This window comes from Haemaphysalis longicornis, unplaced genomic scaffold (assembly GCF_048455015.1).
Source record: "Haemaphysalis longicornis isolate Haplotype H1 unplaced genomic scaffold, Haemaphysalis longicornis Haplotype H1 scaffold_2, whole genome shotgun sequence".
Taxonomy (NCBI): domain Eukaryota; kingdom Metazoa; phylum Arthropoda; class Arachnida; order Ixodida; family Ixodidae; genus Haemaphysalis; species Haemaphysalis longicornis.
The window spans coordinates 2960992-2980296 of NW_027526295.1; the positions used below are offsets into that span (position 1 = coordinate 2960992).

Sequence of the window (19305 nt, forward strand, 5' to 3'; positions counted from 1 at the left end):
TTCCGTCCGCAGGGTCGTGGGGTCGAAACCAGGCGCCGGCAACTGTTATTTCTTTTTATTGAGTAGGGGGAGGGTGGCTGCTGCGGACGCCGACGCACGGGTGACATCGTGAGTTATACAAATGCTCTGCATTTAAAAATGGCTACATCTCTTCTTACAGACGGAGAAGACCCTTAGTGGCAGATCATAGCAAGCCAGAATAAGATAGAGTAATAAACAAACAAAAGTACAGCATATACCAAACATTACTAAGTTAGGTGAGATATCACTCATGAACACATCGAAATGACCACACTTCACATTAGCAGAAAAAAAAGCAGAAAAAAAGCAGCCTTAAAAAAGCAACAACAGCACTAAAGCAGATAACACATGCAGAAAAGGCGGGTCGGTTCCACACAATTCAACCAGAACACGTCCTTTCTGCTTGTTCTGCAGTTTTCAGCTTTGATTCTTATTCGCGCTTTTGCTGACGACCTAGCTCGCTACTCTATTGCCACTGCAATTCCGGAGGGGGTGCTCTGCTGCCGCAGAATTAAAGAGCGGCTTTCCCAAAAAAGCTCCATCTTTGTTACGTCCGCAGCTCCGCATGTTGCTACAGTGAACTAGAATATTGTAATCGTGGCAAAAGCGGCACAGGGATATTGAAGCCAGAAATACGGAAATCCGCTAGGGGCGCTGCTGCGGAATACTCGACGGCACGTAGTGTAGTGGATAGAGTGTCCGTCTTCCAATCAGCATTCATGGGCTCGAATATCGGTGTGGGACAACTAGGTGTTTTTTTTTTTTTTTTGCATATGCATGGAGCGCACGAACAAGATGCCAAAACCACACTTAAGGTCAGGATAACATGTACTCTTTCATAGCATAGCTGTATTACGTTACGATTTCATACATTTTTCGGTGCCCTTCGTCACGGGCACTCGACGTCGCGGAGGCCCTATGGACCTCTCTCCCCCCCCCCGCCGCTTCCCATTTTCTCTCCCTCTCTCTTTCTCTTTCTCGATGCCCTCACATCAAGACCCCATGCGGCAAAGCCAACTTTATGCGCATATTTTTAAAGCGTGAGGCGTCAAAAAAAAAAAAGCGAGAAGTTCATGGCTGTGCGCCTATTTTTTGTTCACGTGCGTGCTTATAGCGACTCCAGAGGCTCCAAATGCGTTGAAGCTCGAAGCTTCCTGAAACACGCGCTTTAAAGCGGCAGTGGCTTAAGGAAACAAGCAGCGGTGTAACGTGTAGGAGACTGATCAAATGCATTTGCAACCGGAAGGTGGAAGGAGATCGCGAAGCAAACTTCGAGAACTCGGGGCGGTTAAAAATGATTCAGAACATAATAATAAATTTTACACCGAATTAAAACACGAAACTATAAACGAAATCAATTTAGAACTTAGAAAAAAACTTTGCTATGCAGTCGATGTGCTTTTCAAGTCATGTAATCGCTTCACCTTTTGTTTTTCTTAACACGGATTCGTTCATTGGCGCTTCTTCGCGCAGATATCTTTGCGCCGTTGACAAGAACGTTTTGTATGATGACGGATCAAACTGTGGTGAAAGTAGGAGCCTAAGTTCTTTTTTGTTTGAATCGCTTTAAAAAAATAAGTCTCGGTCCTCATAAGGATGGGCCTGCCAGTCTTCCATCCACCGCCGAGAAAACCATATAATTTCGGGAAACAGGGCCACCCCTGCTAAACTATTTTTCCATAAGGTAGAGCCTATCACGCTTTGTGTGTATTTGTCCTTGAAGAAAAAAATGCTCGCGCCTGCTATGGGATATCACAAGAGCTCAACATTTAGGCGTGAACGCGCATGTGCCCTGAGCCACTATTGCCGTGAAAAAGGCTGCGCGGCCCAATGTTCCTTTTCCTCCGCTTCATTTCAACGCGAGAATGAAGGCAGGTTTGGAATGCCAAAGAAAATGTAGGCTATCCCGAATTGGAGCTTGTGATACGAAGTCTTGAGGGTGAATTTTCTTCTGAGCGCAACTTTGAGAAGCGAAAGCAGTTTCGGAACAGTTCAATCAAATATTCTAGACCTCTTACAAGTAGGCGCCTTTGGTAGGGGAAGAAAGGCATTGGCGATTGGGGAAAACGTACAACTGTCATACCATAGCCCACTCAACCACTTGACCGTGTGGGAACGCGACCTTAGCGCGTTCCCTTTGGTTCGGCTTCGCCACACCGCTTGCTCCTCGCGGGAACTTGCTCGGCAAGACGTCGGCGAGGGGGATCTACCTCCTCGCCGTAGGAGTTGTCTTTAAGCCGGCGAGCATGCGCGGGAGGCAAGCTGCGCGGGGAGAGTCGGAGCTCGGGAAGCGAGGCGTCAGGACGCGCCTGGCGACCTCCTTCCTTCGAGGATCGGGCAAAAAGGAGGGCGACAATGGCTGCCATCGGTGTCCCAGCGAGGCAAACGCGAGCGCGCTGAGGCGGCGCCCCGGCGATGACTGTTGTCGCGGTGAGTCGAACCTCTCGATTCCCCTAAATTGCCCGGGCGAGGAACTAGATCCTCGCCGTCAACCAGCTAGCCTGCATGCTCTTTGAATGTTTATTATCCTGTAATAAATGTCAATGAGCGAAAACACTTGTCGCTTCCTTTGTTCCGTCGAGCCACGGCCCGCCGCGGCTGGCGCGGTACAGCGCGCAGCCGCGGGGTGGGGGCAGATAGCTTGCTAGCTGGACGAAACGAGACGAAGACGGATTAGTCTCTCTCGTCGCCGGTTTTGCTATTGCAGGGAAAAGTAAACCAATCTACTTTAACCCCGCTATTATCCCACAACCGAGAGCAAGACTATGCGACCCTCTATGCCCAAAATGTAATGGGTAGCATTCTTTGCCGAGTACCTCCGCAGTCAGGACCGTGTATAACGCCCTGCATTTCCACAGAAATGCAGATTTGGCGAAAAAAACAGCTTTAATTTTTACAATAGCGTAAATGGGGATGATTTGTCGGACAGCATTAAAAAAAAACAAGACAAAAAAACATAAAATATTCACGAACATCATCTCACAAAATCAAAAATATGCATCTTATACATTTCCTTCCACAACCGAAGAATAAACTAAAAAGCTCGCAAAAGAACGTCAGAAATGCGAATAAAAAACAGCGTAAACGGCCCAACTCTGCAGTACGCCTTGCACATTCGGAAAAAAAGTATTATCAGCCAACTTAGGGCGCTTCATCACTATAATTCTAAAATTTGCATCACTCGAAAAAAGAAACAAATAAAACTTAAAAAGAATAACATAAACCAACGACTTTCGCTACTCATACTTATATTTGGTTGGAAAGAACTCGCACTCAACACAAGTGGCACAAGAACGCTAGGCATTAGTAGACAATTCTGTGAATTTCTCCAGATTTTTTTGCTGTCATTAATCAACACAAGCATTAAATCAGTCGGTGTTCAACACAGAGCATTTGGTTTTATTCGTGTTCATGGTGTTCTAAAAAAGAAAAAAATGGGCCCACACCGGGATTTCAACTCATATTTGGCTGCACTGAACTCACACTCAACACAAGTGGCACAAGAACGCCAGGCATTAGTAGACAATTCTGTGAACTTCTGCAGATTTTTTGTTGTCATTAATCAACACAAGCATTAAATCAGTCGTTGTTTAGCACACCGCATTTGCTTTTTATGCGTGTTCATTGGCTTTGAAAAAAAAATTGGCACACGCCGGGATTCGAACCTAGGGACAACGAGTGGCAGGCGGTGACTGTATCCACTACTACCCTGTAGTAATGGACGGCAGCGCCGCTTGTGGATTTCAGGTTTTTTGGCCTCACTGCCTCCCATTGAAAATGCCCTTGCTTTTGCCACTATTAAAATATTGTAGTTCACTGTAATGTTGCGGTGTTCGGCGTAGAGCGCGCGCGGTTCTATCTCTCGATAAGATCTGAGCGCCCGCCTTCGCGACGGTGACGTAGTGTGCGCTGGCTTAATAAGCAGACAGCCGTATCTATTTGTGCTTCTACTTGACTTGTATCTTGTACTCACGCCAGCCCCTTATACGAATAAAGCAGTAAGCCACTGCTACCGAGTCGTCGTGCTCCCGTCATTTCCAAACCCAACAATCTTGTGCTTCGAATTACCCTTTCATTTTGTGAAGGCACAATGTGTTGTAAGATTCGGCGATGTAGCGGACAGAACGATGGTCGGGGGTCAGGCGGGTGACGACATATTCATTGTGACACACACCCCGCACGGGGCACCTTGAGCAATCTTGGTGACGGTACTGGCGATACCGCGGACCCCGAGCCCCCAAACATAAGCTGGATCCAACCGTGGCGATGTGTTTATAGGTGGAGGGTTAGAAACCATGAACGGTGGCCGTCGGAGCCCAGGTCCAGCTCCGGCGGATGGGCTCCCTGTCTGTTCACCAGGCAGGGAGCTCCGGGACCTCTTTGACTACCCGGGGAAGGTCAAAGAAGAAAGTACCCCCGTCTCCCTGCTTTCCACTGTATCATATGACATTTTCCAAACCCCCCCCAAACGTGATCGGCCCCCGAATAGGGGCCGCACCGAAGCATCATTCCCACCCTTGCCAACAATTGCATCCCAAAAGCCAGATAACTATCCGCGCTTCTTGATTGTTGAATCTCTTGACAAGTCAAATCCCATCTCCTCCCAGTCAGTGTTCCTTATCACCAAATTCCTTGAAGGCATCCTTGGCAAGTCTTTCCAAGCCAAGAAACTGAGAACCGGCGAAGTTCTGGTCGAGGTGAACACTCACCAGCAAGCCACAAGCCTCCTTACCCAGAATCGCATGGCAGATCTGGACATCAGAGTCACACCCCACCGTAGCCTCAATAGCTGTCAGGGTGTGATTTCTGAGCCAGATCTGATAAATGAGACGGAAGCCGATCTGCTCGAAGGTCTGAAAGGCGAGGGCGTGACGGCAGTGAGGCGCATCACCATGCGACGAGATGATAAGCAAGTCATGACAAAGCATATAATCTTCACATTTGACCGTTCCACACTCCCCGAATCCATGAAAGCGGGTTTCATTCATTGTTCTGTCCGGCCTTACATCCCGAACCCGCGGCGCTGTTTCAAGTGCCAACGGTTCGGGCATGGCACCACCTCCTGTCGTGCCAAACAACGTGTGCAAAATGTTCATCTTAAGATCATGACACAGATAACTGCAAGGCTCAACAATTAATGTGCAGCAACTGTCATGGACCTCATGCTGCGTACTCCCGCACGTGTGAAAGGTTCCAGATGGAAAAGAAAATAATCAATCTCAAAATCACTGAAAACATCACCTTCCCAGAGGCGCGGAAGAGGTTCGCCTCTTTCCCTCTGGGGAGGTACGCTGACGCAGCTCGCCGGGGGGCGGAGCGGCGTCTGGTTTCCACAGGGACCCAGTTCAGCGAGTCTGACCTGGTCCCTGCTCCGCACCCCCCCCCCCCCCCTGGGTTGCCTCTGGCAGCCCAACCCGCCACCACGCGGCTTGCTGAGGCAGCAGCGGTTGTGGTGGCAACCTCTTCCGTCGGGACCGCTGCCGCTCCCGTCCCTGCCTCCCCGTCCTCCAGTGCGTTGGAGAGTGCCATGGACACCACGGGCCCCGCACCGGCTTCCACCGCCACCGCACCGCCCGTGCCACTTCTGGTGCCCCCGACACTTGCGGCGGTGGCGGGTCATACGAAGGGCCCCCGAAGGGGAGCCAAGTCCGGGGAGCCCGGTTCGACGGGCACACCCAGGACATCGGACGATGAGATGGACGTCGTGCCGGTCTTGCCTGCGGTGCACCGCAAGGAACGCGTCCCGAAGCCAAAGCCTCCCGATAAGCCAAAAAAGGCGAGAGTCACAGCCCCGAAAGACACATAAACAAACACACACATTCCAGTAGCTCTCACACTAAATAATGGGAAGAGAAAACATAATTCAATGAAACTGTAGAGGCCTTCTTAAAAATCTTGACGATGTATACGAAATACTGCATGGTAATCAGCCAAGTGTAATGTGTGTTCAGGAAACACATTTGAATTCCAAGCACACAAATTTCTTGAATAGTTACATGGTCTTCAGAAAGGACAGGGATGGCTGCACACACTCTTCCGGCGGTGTGGCCATAATTTCCCGGAAATCCTTAGCCTGCCACCCTGTCACTCTGAACACTGTCCTTGAGGCTGTAGCAATTCGAACAATAATATTTAATAGGTTGATAACGGTATGCTCCATATATATTCCTCCTGATCTTGCACTTTCGAGCTCTGACTTTGAGGCGTTGGTTGACCAGCTGCCCGAACCATACATCTTAACAGGGGACCTTAATGCTCACAATTCTCTATGGGCTCTTCTCGTACTGATGCCCAGGGTAGCCTGATAGAGAAGTTTCTTACATCCTCCGGAGCGCCTTTTCAACAAAAAACAGCCTACATACCATTGTAATGAATGGGCCAAGGATTGGCGTGAAAGTCACGAGTCAGTGGCCAGTGCGTGCGCGAGTAAACGTTGCTTTATGCATGACATGAAAGAAGCAGAAGTTAGGGCACAAAAGCAAGTACGTGAGACGAACGATATCAGCGTTAAAACAGGCAAGAGGCTAACGGAAATGTCCGCAATAAAGAAAGCAAACGTCCTACGGGGTTTTGTCGCAGACCCTCGAGGTGTTGAAGTCCCGATGCGTGCGGAGTCGACGAGGACGTCACGGCGAGGCTGGCTCGATGACCGGTTCTAGGCCTCGTCGTAACCAGGCGCGGGACGTCGGGCAGGCATCGTCGACCTTTCCGATGAGTCACGGCTCGAGGGCGTAGCAGCGGGTGTGAGCGGAGGGTTCCACCTCCAGGTGAATCCGGACCCGCGCTCTCTCGCCCAGCGCGTCACCAGCTCCAGGCACGGCCAGCCCACGGGTTGTCGGGATCAGCGGCGGACGGCTCTCGGGAACAGCAGCGGTTCCGCTCCGGGTCTTCCCCGGAACGATCACAGGGCCGCGCTCTCAAGCCCAGCGCGTCACAGGCGTCCCCTGATCACCGGCCTGGTTCGATTTTTTTGCACGCACTCGTTGCAGCTGCGCGCTCGGTCTCCTCTTCCTCGTCGGCCACCGGCACTACATCACAATGACCCCGGGTCTAAGAAAGTTGTTGGGGAGCAACAACTATTCTAAGAGTTAAAAAGGCACGGTGGAGTTGGGAGAAGTTCGCTGTACCGACGGAAACGTTTTTGCGCACAGTCCACAGAGCACAGTCAATCCTATCGGCACACTTCACCGCACAGCACACGCGCGAGGGGTATAGGAAAATACACTAAAGCAAAGGTAGTTCCACAATTACGCGTTACACACAACTGTGGACCACACACTATGTACAAAAGAGATGGCGACAGGCGAGGATTAAACTCCACTCGTGTAGTCGGCCCCTGGATTGTCGGTTCCCTTGTCCTGACTGGAGCTTTCCCGTGGGTGACCCTCCGACTAGTTAACGATGATTCTGCTGCGGATGGTCTTCTCATCGCCTTTCAGACGGTGGCGTTTGTGGTCCGGTCGGCCCGTTAGAGGCGAAGACGCAACGACTGTGCTGGAAAATTTTCGTCTTCCCCTCTTTTGTCTTCACAGAAGTTCAGCCTTCGGGTCGCGTTTAAGCCTTCTAGGTTCGTCGACCGGTAGCCAGGCAAGCTGTTGTAAAACGCCGGCGACTGAGTAAATACCTTGTTGAAGGCGGGTTCACATCCTGGTCGTTGGACCGTCGGCTCGGTAAGGGCCCCATGGCGTTTGCGCGGTGGCTTTTTGTCCTCGAAAGCTTCTGAATCATGAACGTCCTGGCATTGGTTCCGGAGGGATGGTAGGACTCCCGCCCCTCCACCAAATTCAGTGTCTCTTTTCAGTGAATTACGCCAACAGGTATCGCACGTCCTGACAAAACGGCGTACGTCTCGCCGCAGGGCTGGCCAGAAATAGTCTTGCAAAGCGCAATGCGTAGTTCTTCGCACCCCCTGGTGCCCCGACTTGATATTCTCATGTGCCACACGAAGGATCCGCTCACGCAGTTTCTTGGGAACAACGACCTGCGTGAATGCTCTGCCGGTGGCAAGCTGGTATTGGCGGCATAATACGTTGTTTGAATGGAAGAACCAGTACGTCTGTCCTTTTTCAGATGAAAAAGTCTTCCCTAACTTCCGGAAGCAACATCGGAGGGTCGGGTCTCTTCGTTGTTCCTCGGCCAGCTCTTGTCTTGAGATATCAGAGCAACTGATTCGAGGCACAGTTAAAAACTCAACCTCGGCCTTGCTTGTCTTGGCGACAGCCGAAACCGGAAAATCGGCGTGTAGTTGGGTGACTGTTGCAGCCAGTGCTACATTCGGGCCATGTTTGTTTTCGAGTTGCCAGTCGGGATCCGGTATTTGAGGTTTCTTCACACCTGGAATGTTCCCGATCACGAGGTCATAGATCAGTTGATCCACGCAAGCGGCGATAACCTCGCCCACAAAGTACGGGGTTTGCAGGCAGACTTTGGCTTCGGGGAACTTCTTGACTGTTCCGTCCAAGAACAGTACTTGGGTAGCTCTTCCCGTTAGCTGGTTTTCTGCGACCAAGTCTCGCCGGACAAGAACGGTATTGCTACCAGTGTCCCGCAAAACGGTGACGGGCTTTCCGAATAGTCTTCCTTCGACTACCGGCATTCCTTTCCCTAGGCAAGAATGTTCCTTTACGATGCCACACGAATACTTGATAGCAGGATTCTCATCGTGCGTATCGTCGAGCTTGATGCACTGCTGTTGAGCTTCCCGGGGCTCAGTGAGGGCACAAGCAGCAACCTGCTCTGTTCCCCTTAATCCATGTCCGCAGTGCTCAGTTTTATGCCCGTGGCGACCACAAGTAGCGCATCTTGCCGGTTCTTTCATGGAGTAACGGCACTCTTGTGCACGGTGTCCTGGGCGGTTGCACACAAAGCATTTTGGTGGCGCTTGCTTCCGCGATTCGATTACGACTTCCGTTGTATCGCGGTCGTCTTCCGACACTTTTCCAAGGTTCGAGAGGTTTTGCGCCTCTAGGAAACGATCTGTAGCCTCGGCCAGGTTGTTCAGCGTCTTACACTCTCGCTCCTTCAGGAAGATGACGAGCTTGGGATGGCAGCAGCGGATGAATTGTTCGCCGATCATTTGATCGCGAAGAGCATCGAATGTTTTTTGCACATTCGCCATCTCGATCCAGTGATCAAAATAACCGGTAAGCCTCGCCGCTAGTTGTTTCCCTGTTTCGCCATCCTCAGCCCTCGCCTTCCTGAACTTTTCTTGGTAACCTTGGGCTGTGAACCGAAACCGCTGCAGCAACGCCCGTTTGACCTTGACGTAATCAAGGGACTCTTCGGCGGTCATACGGCCTATGATAGTAAGAGCTTCCCCGCTCAAGCACATGCTTACAGCTAGGGCCCATTTGTCCTGAGGCCACTGCTGTCCGGTTGCCACGCGCTCAAACTTTTGCAGGTACGCGTGCAGGTCGTCGCGTTTCTCATCGAATAGAGGAAGAAGTTTCTGCGGGTTAATCGCAGGCGGAGTTGCAACAACTTCCCCTCCCGCGGCGACATTTGGTTGGCTGGTACCACCACCCTCTTGGAGTCGGATCCTTAGCAGTAGCAACTCCTTTTCTTTTTCTGCAGCATCTTTCGCTCTTTCCGCAGCTTCTTTCGCTCTTTCAGCGGCTTCTCGGCTGGGTTCCCTCTCGGCGGCTCTAGCGGCGCGTTGCTCAGCCCGTTCGCTCTCTATCCACGCCCTAAGCTCTTGTCCCGAGAGTCCCAGCTGAGTCCCCATTGCCATTAACTTCTCAAGATCCATGCTGTTGCAGCTAACGTTACAGGCACACTCGTGGCTCACTGAATCCTTTCAGCGGATGTTAAGAAATCCTGGCAGGCTCACCACTTTTTGTAATGAATGGGCCAAGGATTGGCGTGAAAGTCACGAGACAGTGGCCAGTGCGTGCGCGAGTAAACGTTGCTTTATGAATGACACGAAACAAGCAGAAGTTAGGGCACGAAAGCAACTACGCGAGACGAAAGATATCAGCGTTAAAAAAGGCAAGAGGCTAACGGAAATGTCCGCAATAAAGAAAGTAAACGTCCTACGGGGTTTTGTCGCAGCCCCTCGAGGTGTTGAAGTCCCGATGCGCGCGGAGTCGACGAGGACGTCACGGCGAGGCTGGCTCGATGACCGGTTCTAGGCCTCGTCGTAACCAGGCGCGGGACGTCGGGCAGGCATCGTCGACCTTTCCGATGAGTCACGGCTCGAGGGCGTAGCAGCGGGTGTGAGCGGAGGGTTCCACCTCCAGGTGAATCCGGACCCGCGCTCTCTCGCCCAGCGCGTCACCAGCTCCAGGCACGGCCAGCCAACGGGTTGTTGGGATCAGCGGCGGACGGCTCTCGGGAACAGGAGCGGTTGCGCTCCGGGTCTTCCCCGAAACGATCACAGGGCCGCGCTCTCAAGCCCAGCGCGTCACAGGCGTCCCCTGATCACCGGCCTGGTTCGATTTTTTTGCACGCACTCGTTGCAGCTGCGCGCTCGGTCTCCTCTTCCTCGTCGTCCACCGGCACTACATCACAACCATAACATAGGACACAACATATACTCATGTCTTGACTTGGCTATTGGCTCCGCAGTTCTCTTCCCTCTCCTCGAGTGGGGTGTGGGCACTGACCCATACGGTAGTGACCACTTCCCCACCTCACTCACATACATAGGTAAAGGCCCATGCAGTCCATCTTCCCATAATAGGTTCAATGAAGCACGAGCTAACTGGAATACATTTACAGAGACACCCAAACTACACCACACATCCATAGGACACCTACACGTTGAAGAATCTACCCAACTCCTCACGGCGCACATCCTCGACGCCGCCGAAAAGTCCATTCCCCACGCCTCTGGTGCCCCGCGCAACCAGCGGAGGCCGTGGTGGAATGAGGACTGTAGGCGGGCGCGAGAGGCCCAGAACAAGGCGTGGGTTATCCTTCGTCGGTACCCCACGTCGGGAAACCTCCTCTTGTTCAAACGGGCCAAGGCGTTAGGAAAACGTGTGCGCCGTGAGGCAAAACGAGAGAGTTGGCGTACATTCATAACATCAATAAACTCCTACACAGACACAAGGAAAGTATGGACACGAATACGCAAACTCAAGGGACAACAAACACACAGCCTGCCTCTGGTCAGCACTACAGGGGACACACTCGAAGACCAGGCTGACACACTCGCACAACACTTCCAACACGTGTCCAGTTCAGCACACTACACAAACACTTTCATGAAACAGAAACAAATGGCCGAAAAGAAGCCTATACTAGATAACAATAGGTCAACATCTTCTTATAACTCAGAGTTTTCACTGCATGAGCTGAGGGCTGCTCTGAGCACTTGTAAACCCTCAGCTCCAGGCCCAGACAACATCATATATACAATGATACAGCACCTACACTCAGACACTCTTCTAACACTCCTCCACCTATATAACAAGATTTGGCTTTCGGGGCACATTCCTCGCTCTTGGAGGGAGGCCATAGTAGTGCCTTTCTTGAAGGAGGGAAAGGACTTGTTGTCCCCCTCAAGCTACCGTCCAATAGCCGTGACGAGCTGCCTGTGCAAGCTTCTCGAGAAGATGATAAATCGCAGGCTCGTGTACTTCCTTGAATGCAACGGTCTTCTCGAGAGCTGCCAGGCAGGCTTCAGGGCGGGGCGATCCACGAACGATCAACTCGTATCTCTTGAATCGTATATAAAGGATGCCTTCGTTCATAAACAATATTGTGTAAGTGTGTTTTTCGACCTCGAGAAGGTCTACGACACCGCTTGGCGGTACGGGATCCTCAGTGACCTCAAGTCATTCGGTGTCTCGGGTAACATGTTAAACACTCTTGTCAGTTACTTGTCAGAAAGAACGTTTAGAGTGAGAGTCGATGGGGCACTCTCAAGGGTTCACGTGCAAGAAAATGGCGTGCCACAAGGTGGTGTGTTAAGCTGCACTCTATTCATAGTTAAGATGAACTCCCTTGGGAAGGCATTGCCACCTACAATCTCCTATTCTATGTATGTAGATGACGTCCAGATATCATATAAATCATGTAAAATGTCAATCTGCGAACGTCAAGTCCAGCTTGGTGTCAAGAAACTTGCCGGCTGGGCAGATAAGAATGGTTTTAAATTGAATCCTGCAAAAAGTTCATGCGTTGTGTTCTCCAGGAAGCGTGGGGTCCATCCGGACCCAGACATTCATCTTAATGGCGTGGCGCTTCCTGTGAACAAAGAGCACAAGTTCTTAGGTGTGGTGTTTGACCACAAACTCACATTCATTCCCCACATCAAGGAACTTAAAAATAAATGTCTCAAAACAATGAATATACTTAAGGTTCTCTCCCACCAATCCTATGGTTCCGACAAAGAACTCTTGCTTCGATAGTACACTGCTTTGGTTAGGTCTCGTTTGGACTATGGCAGTGTGGTAATGGGTCAGCGAGTAAAACAGCGTTGCGAATGCTTGACCCAGTGCTACAATTGGGGCTTCGTCTCGCCTCGGGTGCCTTTCGCACTAGCCCTGTCGAGAGTCTGTATGTCGAGTGTGATAAGTGGAGCCTTGAGAACCAACGAACGTACATGGACTTGCTATATGCTTTTAAAATTTCATCACTGAATAATCATCCTTTTTATCCTGTCTTTAACGATACATCAACATCTATGCTCTTTGTAAATCGCCCATCCGTTCCTCTGCCCTTTTCACTTAGAGTGAGAGAGCGAGCCTCGGATCTCAGTGCTTTGTTTTTAGATGTGTACAGGTCATCCTTTTGAAACAGTTTACCGCCTTGGCAAGCTCGCCCTGTGTCGTGCGACCTTTCTTTTATGAGACTTGACAAAAATCGTGTACCACGAGCTGCAATACTGCAGCACTTTCTGTCTTTGCAGTTTAAATACACATGTGCAGAATTTTATAGTGACGCTTCTAAAACCTCCAGTATGGTGTCGTGCACTGCTCATGGTCCGAATTTCAGTGCAGCCAGAACCATGAGCGTCCACACGACAATTTTTTCAGCAGAAGCGCATGGGATTTTGCTGATTGTACGACACATACATGAAAATCAAATTCCGAAGTCTATCATCTACACAGATTCCTTGAGTGTTGTTCGCGCACTGTCATCGCATACACCCCCCAAAAACCACATAGTTAATCTTGTATTTAACATTATCATGTCTGTGTATGCAAAGAAGCATCAGCTGCTCCTCTGCTGGGTTCCAGGACACGCTGGGATCGCTGGGAATGAGTTGGCAGACGAGAGGGCAGCTGCTGCTGCACTCAGGAACACTGTAGACATAACAACCGTACCGTACACAGACCTCAAGCCACACATAAGACAACACCTGCGGAGAACATGGCAAACACACTGGGACGAGCAGACAGACAACAAACTACATGTAATAAAGCCACACTTGGGACGGTACACATCTGACTCGCACAACAGACACACGGAAGTCGCCTTGGGTAGGCTACGGATAGGGCACACGCATGCAACTCACTCGTATCTGCTGACGGGATCTCCTAGACCCCAGTGCGGCAGGTGCGGAGAGGCCCTATCCGTAGTGCACATACTAATAACATGCAAGGCACTTCACACAACACGACACAAACACTTCAGAGAACTCTACAGACAACATATTCCCCTACATCCATCGTTTTTTCTAGGTGACGATTCCATTGTTTCCGTGAAACGTGTGTTTGAGTATTTGTCAGAAGTCAAGTTTTTAAACCTCATTTCCTATCACGCATAATCAAACTGGCCCTATACACCAGCCATCACCATTATCTTTAATTGATTTTACTATGTTCGGTTGACACGCTTTTTTTTAACCTACCTTTTTGTGCTAACCACTTCACTTCATTAAATAACCTTGCCTCTGGCGCTCTTTGCCCTCGTTGGCCTTGCGCCATTAAACATTTACCATCATCATCATCATCATCTTCGAGACCCCAGTGCAGCAGATGCGGAGAGGCCCTATCCGTAGTGCACATACTAATCACATGCAAGGCACTTCACACAACACGACACAAACACTTCAGAGAACTCTGCAGACAACAGATTCCCCTAGATCCATCATTTTTTCTAGGTGGCGATGCCATTGTTTCAGTGAAACATGTGTTTGAGTATTTGTCAGAAGTCAAGTTTTTAAACCTCATTTCCTATCACGCATCATGAAATCTGGCCCTATACACCAGCCATGCCTATTGTCGTTTTGTGATTTTACTTTTGTTTTTGCTGACTTTACTTAGTGGTTAAGGTTTCACCCTCATATATGACTAATGTTTTGGCGCTCTTTGCCCCAGTTGGCCTTGCGTAATAAACATCCAACCATCATCATCATCGTCATTGTGACACACACTGCCGGGATAGCTATCGCACGTTATATTCCAGTGATCAGAGCAATAATGCAATGACTTCGAAATAATTAAAGCTCACTTTTAACAAAATTGTCGCTTACAACCTCCGGAAAGTGGAAGTTTAGAAATTAATCTATGTGAACAAACAATGGAATTCATTGGCAGCATTTACATGGCTGCTGTAGGATTTTTTCACTTAATCAAAACCGATGGTATAAAACTTTGCAGCATTTAAAAGCGGCAGTACACAGGCCTAAAGGCTTGACGGTTAGTGTGACGGGCCATTTCATAGCGAGTATTTCGATTTGAACAAAAAAGGAAAAATAATGCACTGTCATATTTCCTGGCGGTGGCTTATGTAGTGCGCAGGACAGCATAAGGTCAGGCCAGAAAATTAGGTAGTAAATGGTCGCTACTTCGTCGGTTTTTTATTTTCTCTTGCAATTGTTTTAACTTTCTTTGGAAATCGCAGCACTGCAATGGGATCTAACCACAGAGCAAGATCTAACCGCACTTTCGATTTTCACTTTTAGTGCCGTTTTAATCTACTGAATCATTTTTCTCACGTTGCTGATAAGTCAACTCATGGAACCGCTTCGCGAACAGGTGCGAGCTACGTCAGGTTCGCGAACAGATGAGGTACATAATTTAGTCCAATAGGAACTCCACCGTAACGAAATGAATTCGCCCAAATCCGCACCGTAACCAAACCGGTATTTTGTTCGGTTTGACACACTGGTTTTTCAACCTGTGACCTGAATTAGAATGTTGCTGGCACCTGCTTCTGGGATCACACCCGAGTTTTGAAGTCGACGTATTCGAAAATAAGCCATAAGGCGGCATTGCAAGACGCTCCAGCCATTCGCGCGCGGGATGAGTTTTCACATAAAAAAAAAGTTTGGCACCTGCTTGAGTTCCGCAAGCTTAAAACAGTTATATAATGTCTTAGGAAGTGCCACACAGGAACCGCACTGATATTAGAATTGACATTAAAGCCACAAACATCTACGCAACTCGAGAGCAACACACGTACAAGCATTACATAGGGAAAGCTTTACCGGCGTTACATTTTCCGTAAAATGCACCAAATAATTTTCGCTGCTTTGGGACAGAGTCCGAGAGCGCCTGGGATAACCTTCAGGGAGTAAAAGTGTAAAGAGAAAAAGAAGCCCTAAAACCCTTTGGCCAATATGTATCATGAATAGAAAGTTGCAGTTTTCAAGCCGGCATCCTCGCTTTCTGTGTGACTGACTGGCCTGGCGTCTCCCCCTTAAGGAGCCAGAATTTGTCGTTGGGGATCAAAACAAGGCAGGAGGTTGTGGGAGCCATATGACACACTAACATTTCATTCAGCAGAAAAGAAGATGCCCCGGGACAGCCTCCAACAAGTAATAAAATTCCATCTCGTACCTTTAGCAAAAAAGACGAACAGTAGCAGTGTGCGATGTGCACGCAGTGGAGGAACCGCAAAAAACCTAACAAGCATGACTGGGCGTTACGTTTTCACGTGGCCAATCACTCCACGAATGATATAAACACTGACGGCGGTGATGAGCGTTGTTGGGGCGAGTCGGAGCGGAGGGGCGAAAGGCGCAGCAGCGCGAAAGAAAATATCCTGGGCAAACCCGGTTACACGCTGCAGGGGAAGCGATAATGCCCACCCAGCGCGGGGATATCGCGCGTCGCTTCCTGCCAGCCCCCAAGGAGACTACACGACGAGGAATTTCGCGGTCGTTAGGAAACGCTTGTATCAGCTCTTCCACCGGCATTTTCATATTCCTGCGATCCGCTGTGAGAAGCACTTCGGGCAGTCTTCTTTTGAAATTTTATTACCAACGAGCGCACGTAATACATGACTGGGCAGAAACGCGGTTGGAGGCTCCAAGGTTCAAGCGTCGTCTAATTAAAAAAGAAATATGCAGTTGGCAGCACAATATTACTTTTTAAAACAAGAGACAAAAACAACTGTTCAGCACAGAAAACAGGAACAAATAATAAACAAGGGAAAGATAGAACGACTACTTTGGGCACCCAAAAATTAGTACACAGCAGGTGCACTCAGGGACAATACGCACCGTATAAAAACCTAGTTCAAACAAATTGAAGATAAATAGAATAAATTTCACAAAAATATGCTCAAATTATTCCAGTTACCATTCGCGGAAGGGCCAATGTTTAGCAAAACAAATTTTATTTTGGTTTACACAGGGGCAATGCATTAGAAAATTGGCTGTCAGATCCTAATAAATTGTAAAGCGATATGCAAATTATTGCTTGAATTAACGCGCAAACCTAATTTTTACATCGAACTTGCGTGTTCACGAAAGTATGTAGAGGAGGCGATAGTTAAACATGTAAAAACGAAATATGGTAAAGTTGCTGTGCTGGCCCAACACGCAGGCGAGTAAACAAATGAAAAGTTGCTGCTTTTTGGTGGGAGACCGTAACAATGCGTTTGTGCTTTTCGCTTGTGTTAATTAAAATTTCATTATATTTGGGCGTTTTATGTCCATCTCCCAAGGAGCAACTGCAATGATTCAGTTGACTGTGACCGAAGTCAGGACTCTTATATAAATGAAACTTTTTTGTAGAAAAGATACGTCCTGAAGAAGTTTCAGGTTAGAAATAACTTTTACTATCATAAATTCCTTGCTAGGACGAGGTTCTTTTTAGTGAAAATGAAGACGGGTGGTTGGAATTTTTGGGGAATGTGTGTGAAAAAAGGCTGTTTAAAAGAGGCGAGCACATGGCGTGCTAAGTAAACGCCATTGTTCGAAAAATTGCTTGTACATTTCCCCAAAGGAGAAACATCCCGTATAAAACAGACATCTGATTCTGTGCTCTAATTTCAGGTACAGATGCAGAGAAGGGGGAAACTTTATGTACATTTTCACACCCCCCTCCGTTCTTGTTACTAACGGAGATTGGGAAAGCAGGGGGCCTTAATTACTAAGGCGAGAGCGGTAGATCTCTATTACCCACGGATTGGTGTGCCTGCAAGGAAAGAGAAACAGCAGCACCCGAGAAAGGAAGGACGCTGCCCTACGTGCAACACACACGAGTCACCTTAGCTGGTAAGGCACCGAAGGGAGCGAACAGAGGGCCACTGGTGATGGCGAGCGAGGGTTGGGGTGGGATAGCCAGGTAGGGATGGGCGCGGCTTCTAAGCTCCGTGGGAAGTTCAACGGCAAGTCAACAGAAGGTCCAACTACGCTTTCGTCTTCAGATTCTTAGAAAGTTCGAAGCGTTCTCCCGTAGTTTTTATACAATGTCACACTCCCAATACCGTCCATTCTCCCCAACTATCGGGCTTAAGGTCCTCCCTAGTTGGCTTGATGTAATGGAGCGAATTGGACGAGTTGGTGTTCGTTCATATTGTACGATCAGAAACTACACACAAGCAAGCGCTGGATATCAACTGTGGTTTTAATTGAAGAAGAACATACAAATAGTGTTAACATCGCGTGACACACCATACCCCCGGAACAAGTAAAGAAAACAACTTCATCACTAGCGTTCATTGCGGAGCCTAATCTCTCCTTCCAAAAGGTAATCGAAGCCTGGCTCACACATTTGCTGCCTTCATAACAAATTCTTACTTCCACTATTTCGCAAATATTACGATCATTGTGTCTGCAAACGATCTTCGTCTCAGTCAGAACGAGTACTGGCTCCAACGGCAGTGCGCAGCTAATGAGCATGCCCGTTTTGCTTAAGCGTGACTCGGTATTCTCCTAGCCTCTTTTGAACACATCGGCCAGTCTGGCAGATGGACGAGGCACCACATGACAAAGTAGTTTGGTGAACAACGTTTGTGGCGAACTGAACAGACTTTTTATTGGCTATACCACATACCACTATTTCACCGTGTGGAATAGTTCGAGAGCGTTTTTAGACTTGCGGACAAATGCTCTGGTCATAACAGGCGCCGAAAATGCCACTTTGGCACCAAAACGTATAGCGGCCACCCGTATGTGCATGAAATGTCACATCGTCACATAACCGCGTAAAAACCAATTTATTAAAGTATGCATCACCTATATAAACTGGTTCTCTTGTATAAACATTCCACTGCAACACTCTATTGTTTAGACATGTGGTTAGTTTCATTGCGCATGTAATCAACATATCATCTGTATTCTGTATTAAGTGTGTTTCTTTGTTTTTTTTATTATATATTCGAAGTGTTCGTTTTTCTATTCTACTGCAGAGTTTTTCCCCTGTTCTCCTTTGTTTGCTTGCATCCACTGCTTTCCGATATGTACTCCTTGGGCGCTGGCCTCGTCAGGCGACACACGACTCCCCTTCTGCCACGCCTCGCGGACATAACTACATAAATGTATTTGTGTCGAAACAGAATAATTGAAAATAGAAATCGAAATGGGTCACTTCGCAGCGGATTCGTCACAGTCACGAACGTTTTGCTCTCTGTCCTTGCATATCTGACGAGATTATCAGTGACAGCGGGCCGTATATCTTCTCACGAGCGCTTGGGGATTTTTTGGATAAGTGTACCATCGAACTGATGCAATCTACACTGTATTACCCGCAAGACTAAAGATTTGCTCAAATGTCCAGTCTTGCTTTAAGACAAGGGTTGATGTGGTAGAGAGAGAGAGAGCTTTATTTGCCCAGAAGTAGAGAGCTTCGGTTCTCACTGCCGCGTTAGTCAGCCAGGATATCTTGGTTTTTGGCGGCTTCTTCGGCCATCTGAACAAAGCGCAGCTGAGTTAGGGGATCGGAGCTGCGCAGCAGGTTTTCCCAGTGCTCTAGATGTTTGTTGTCTTTGGGAAGTAGGGGGTTTGTACCGTGGTTTCTTTTTGCATTTCCACATAATGTGCGCGAGATCTGCACGGTGGCCACACTGTTTGCACTCATCCGAGATGAGCATCGCGCCTTTCAACAAGTAGCGCAGATAAAGTACTTGGCTGTTCATCGCAGCCCATCGCACCCCTGCCAC

General features: G+C 48.9%; 1 protein-coding gene across 1 annotated transcript in view; it reads right to left on the reverse strand.

Moving 5' to 3' along the window:
* Window positions 1-16056, reverse strand: part of LOC144168688 (uncharacterized) — a 204908-nt gene extending 188852 nt beyond the window's left edge. The window contains exon 1 of the mRNA XM_077697621.1: window positions 15756-16056. Within this exon, the coding sequence (XP_077553747.1) occupies window positions 15756-15831 (76 nt within the window). The 5' untranslated portion in view covers window positions 15832-16056. The remainder of the gene's footprint in view (window positions 1-15755) is intronic.
* Between the last annotated feature and the right edge of the window lie 3249 nt (window positions 16057-19305).